The sequence below is a fragment of the Adiantum capillus-veneris genome, chromosome 15, assembly GCF_014529385.1.
Source record: "Adiantum capillus-veneris isolate H3 chromosome 15, ASM1452938v2, whole genome shotgun sequence".
NCBI lineage: Eukaryota > Viridiplantae > Streptophyta > Polypodiopsida > Polypodiales > Pteridaceae > Adiantum > Adiantum capillus-veneris.
In genome coordinates this window covers 8,782,971-8,787,002 of record NC_140945.1, presented here as the reverse complement: position 1 = coordinate 8,787,002, position 4,032 = coordinate 8,782,971, and the positions used below count along the sequence as shown (strand labels likewise).

Sequence of the window (4,032 nt, the reverse complement as noted above, 5' to 3'; positions counted from 1 at the left end):
GATAGTACACTTGCAAACACACACAAACACGGGACAACAATTCATATGGCGAATCCACAATTGATACCTGTCGCTCTTTTCGCCGGAAAAGTGACCTCTGTGCTTCGTAGTCTCGTGATCTCTTGCGTCTTCTAGCGGCAGTCTCCTCTTGTTGGCGTTGGCAACTCCTCCCTGAGAGAGGGCGTGTGATGCTTTTATAGCTCCTTGGCCATGGTACGAATAGATGAGCATTGGCTGCCCGTGTAGAGATCGCGGCGGGGGGGTTTTTTTTTTTGCTCTTCTGCTAGAAAGAGGGAGAGAGAAAACTTTGGCACCTGTCCAAAAACTTAATAAAACCTTATAAGTTAAAAACAATGCTTTCACAATACTTTCCAGGCGTCCCTGGATGCTACCACATGCACAGATGCAATGACATAGACTTCCTTGCGGGCTTTCCCGAAAAGCAACCTGCTTTCTCAGAAAGCAACTGTATTTCCTCAAAATTTCCTGTGAACCCATCTTCATTCAAGTGCTTGCTCTTCCTTTTGTGCAATTCTAACACAGTTCGGAATTTCCTCTTGACTATGGATATTCCCTTTCCGATGCACCCGTCACCCACCTTGTGAAGCATCAGGAATACCCATCACCTAGTCCCTTTCTACCAAACTTACGGTACAATCTCCTTCACAATGCTCTGTCACCCATCGTATGACGCATCAAAGATGTCCGTTCCCGAATGGTCGGATACTTCTTCCCGATGCTCCCTGTTCACCCATCCGATGTGATGCATCAGAAGTACCCGATCCTGGTGGCCTTACATATATTCATTTTCACAATGCTCCTGTCATTACTCTGAATGATGCACTAGGAATACTTTGTACTCGGATGTCTCCAATGAGAAAAACCCTCTCACTTAAAATTCCAATAATTCATTTAGAATTATTTTTCCTTGGTGTTCCAAGCGAGAAAACCCTCTCATTTATAAATACAACAAATCATTTAGAATTATTTTTCTGTCAAATAAAGCCAATTTAGCAATAGTTTCAACAGTTACTAGAGAATGTCAGGTTTGTGGAATTATTGCAAGTCTCCTCTGTGTCAGAACAGGACAAGGAGCATTCATATGGTGTAGAGTCCCATGAGGCTCAAGGGATACCACCAATGTTAGGTGAATAGGGGATGACTCCGAATGTGCAAACAGGCCAAGGTCAGCAATCTTTGCATGCCCAAAATGCTTTGAATGGTCACGGAAGTAATGAACATGTTCGTCATCCACTGACCATTCCTCCACCTTCTTCATATCCTGGTTATTTTGGTGGTGGTTCAGTTTTCCAAGCTATGGCTTGAATCCCCACAAGCTATAGCAAATGTGTAAGGAAATGCGATTTGGGCAATCCAGTCTATGGAAATATTGGCATGCAACTAGGCTTTCAGGCGCTTAAGGACACAGAGAAATGCCTGCAAGACACTTAGGTATGGCTGAATTTTCTCACCCTCATGCGAATAGTATAGGTATTGCAGGCAAAACAAGTGACATGACTGCAGAAACGGCCAATACAGGAGAATCTTACAACCAGGCTTATGATAATTTGACACCTTTGCCAAAGCCTAAGGATTACAAGGAAGGTGTTGTCGATGTACTTGTTGATTGAGCCTTGGGGAGCATGTAGGATGTTCGTCATTCGATGAGCAATATGGATGTAGGGGATGGCTCATGATGATGTCCTATGTTTCACCGTCTGTTTGTGGTTTGAGCATCGTCACTATGCACTTTACCTCTAGCTACTCTTCGTGAGCTTTAACATAAATCTGCATCCGCTTCAAAGATTCCTCCTTAATGCAACCTTTCTTACAATCGGGCACACCATAACGACATAGTGTAAGCAAGACAGATGTTGAACAGCATGAAAACAACATCAAACACGAAGCATAGAAGCACGGATGAGATACGCACAACAACAGACTATCCATCAAACACACAGAACAACAACAGACTATCGACAAAAGCCAGTAACTGCAAAAGCTGCTGGTGGAGATAATGCATTATAGATTGCGAACAACTACTAACCTGATTTAGTCCATCCACTTAGCAGGTAAATCGGCCTTAAATTTCAAATGCCTTACCGAAGGCGTTTGAATGCTTTGATTACAATGAAGCTGATGGTGGGGTGAATTGGAAAAGCACAAAAATCAACACAATCACTACAAGCGCCGCAGTAAGAGCCACATCTCCATTCCCCCAAAATTCGAGTATTCGATCGGCCCCTTCCCCTAGCCGGTACCTGCCGCCCCTTACGCTTCCACCCCACTGAAAAGCAGAAGAATCACAATTCAAGAAAACATATCAATGCAGGGAATGCATCATTAAGTTTGTGCTAAAAAATCCCTAGGTGTGGTCATAACTCAAATAGGTACTTTTAGTCGAAAGGAATTTCTGCTTTTGAGGTTTAAAAAATAGATTTATAAGCGTTTATCAGCTCTCAAGATATCGCATCTACCAACACCAGATGCTTTGTTATGTGTCTTCAATGTCATGTGAAGAGGGCAGCCAATACCATATATAACTTAATGCACCACCCTTATGAGAACTTTGGATTACCTTTGTCAAGCGAGGACCAGCATCACGTACATCTCCAGAGTTAGAATCCTTGCGCACAGACTCTGGTGCTGGTTGTTCTATTTTTGTCAACTCTAATCCAGAGACACCTTCCAATTTTCCTCTTTTTTCTTTTAGCTTTTCCCAAGCTGCATCCCAATCACCAGGACCCTCCGGATCTTCACAAACATGCCAACTGCTGAGGACTTGAAAGGTAGAAGCATCCATATGCAATACATCATGCCCTTTTACCTACACGTAAGAGAAAATGGGTACTTTCCCACAGCCATGGACAGCAACCCTGTCGCCAGTGAAAGACACCAGAGGCAAGTGACCCCTTTCATTTCAGAGAGTGTGGCTACTTCTCCACAGCAACTAGACACACAAAAATACCATCCGAGACCCTCCTAACTAATGAAAGCTCAAATCCATTCCCGTAAGAGCCATCGAACTCAAGGATGACCTGACGTAAAAGTCCTAAAAAGGAGACTCATATGAGACCTATAAGTTCAAGATTTGCTGTGTTTTAGAGCCATTTAACAACTATAAGAGATAGAATTCCAATCTTAATGGCTATTTCTCTAATTCTAAGAGGTTACTATTTCAATACGTTCTCTGATTCTTCATTCATGTCAATCCAAAGCAAAATTAGGTGAATACAATGCATACCGAGTACGTAGAGATAGCAACATCAATCTTCAAGTTTTGAAATCATCTCTGTAAGCTATAGATAAAACTTGTAATTAACGGTGAAACTATAAAGTTCTCAAAATTTCCTTGAATAGCAGAGATATGAGCGCACCTTCCTGTTGAGATCCAGTAGAACAACATATATACGGAGTGCATCGCGTAGGGTATAAGCGAGTATCTACACACACACATCAAGACATCAGCAAAAAAGTAGTAACAGCAAGAAGACACAGGACGAAGGCGAAGGCTTACTTGAAACGGTGGGGAATCGCATCCCCAGGTGAACGCGCGCCAACGGTATTATTGCTGCCATAGAGCCTCAATCTCTGCTGTGTGCTACATCTGCTCCTTCCTAATTCAAATATTGGCTGCCAGGTGGCAGAGCAGAGTTCGACTCCGACTTCAGCAACATTTGGCCTCGGAAAGTAAGGGTCAAGGTATTGGATGTCGTATGAAGTAAGGGCGAAAGTAGAGTAAGGCCCGTGTCACATTGGGGCGGGCGGACGACGTTTTTCCTCTTCATAGCCAATCAGATGTTGTGCCCACGCAATCACCTGTCACATTGGGTCGTTGCCCATGTTTCCACAGTTGAGTTGGTTGATCAACTCAGCGGAACACTTTATTCAAAAGTGTAGCAGCTTGGATCAGAGATGGTAAAAATACCACAAACAATGCCAAGGATTGTAAGGCTTGTGTTACGAACATCTAATTCCTTCAATAAAGATAATATGAACATCATTATGGAGAAAGTTTTGGAGAATACTCAG

General features: G+C 43.0%; 1 protein-coding gene across 2 annotated transcripts; it reads right to left on the bottom strand.

Annotated features, from left to right (window-relative positions):
- Positions 1 to 1,990: 1,990 nt before the first annotated feature.
- On the bottom strand, positions 1,991 to 3,677 carry LOC147440237 (uncharacterized). Of its 2 annotated transcripts, XM_086530015.1 has the most exons (5): positions 3,518 to 3,677; positions 3,378 to 3,443; positions 2,832 to 2,876; positions 2,579 to 2,754; positions 1,991 to 2,287 (listed from the first exon to the last, which is right to left on the bottom strand). In XM_086530015.1, exons 1-5 carry the CDS (start codon positions 3,576 to 3,578, stop codon positions 2,126 to 2,128), a joined length of 510 nt encoding a protein of 169 aa, XP_086386141.1. In that variant the 5' UTR covers positions 3,579 to 3,677; the 3' UTR covers positions 1,991 to 2,125. The 2 variants fall into 2 exon arrangements, with proteins under 2 accessions (XP_086386141.1, XP_086386142.1); XM_086530016.1 differs by lacking the exon at positions 2,832 to 2,876 and having other exon boundaries at positions 3,518 to 3,674.
- Between the last annotated feature and the right edge of the window lie 355 nt (positions 3,678 to 4,032).

Bases quoted from the DNA above. Each gene is read 5' to 3' on its own strand.
- LOC147440237 (XM_086530015.1), bottom strand. From the start codon at position 3,578: ATGGCAGCAATAATACCGTTGGCGCGCGTTCACCTGGGGATGCGATTC. The intron at 3,444-3,517 runs GTAAGCCTTCGC...GTGTGTGTGTAG, and splicing joins GCGATTCCCCACCGTTTCAA to ATACTCGCTTATACCCTACG. The intron at 2,877-3,377 runs GTGCGCTCATAT...CACTGGCGACAG, and splicing joins TACTGGATCTCAACAGGAAG to GGTTGCTGTCCATGGCTGTG.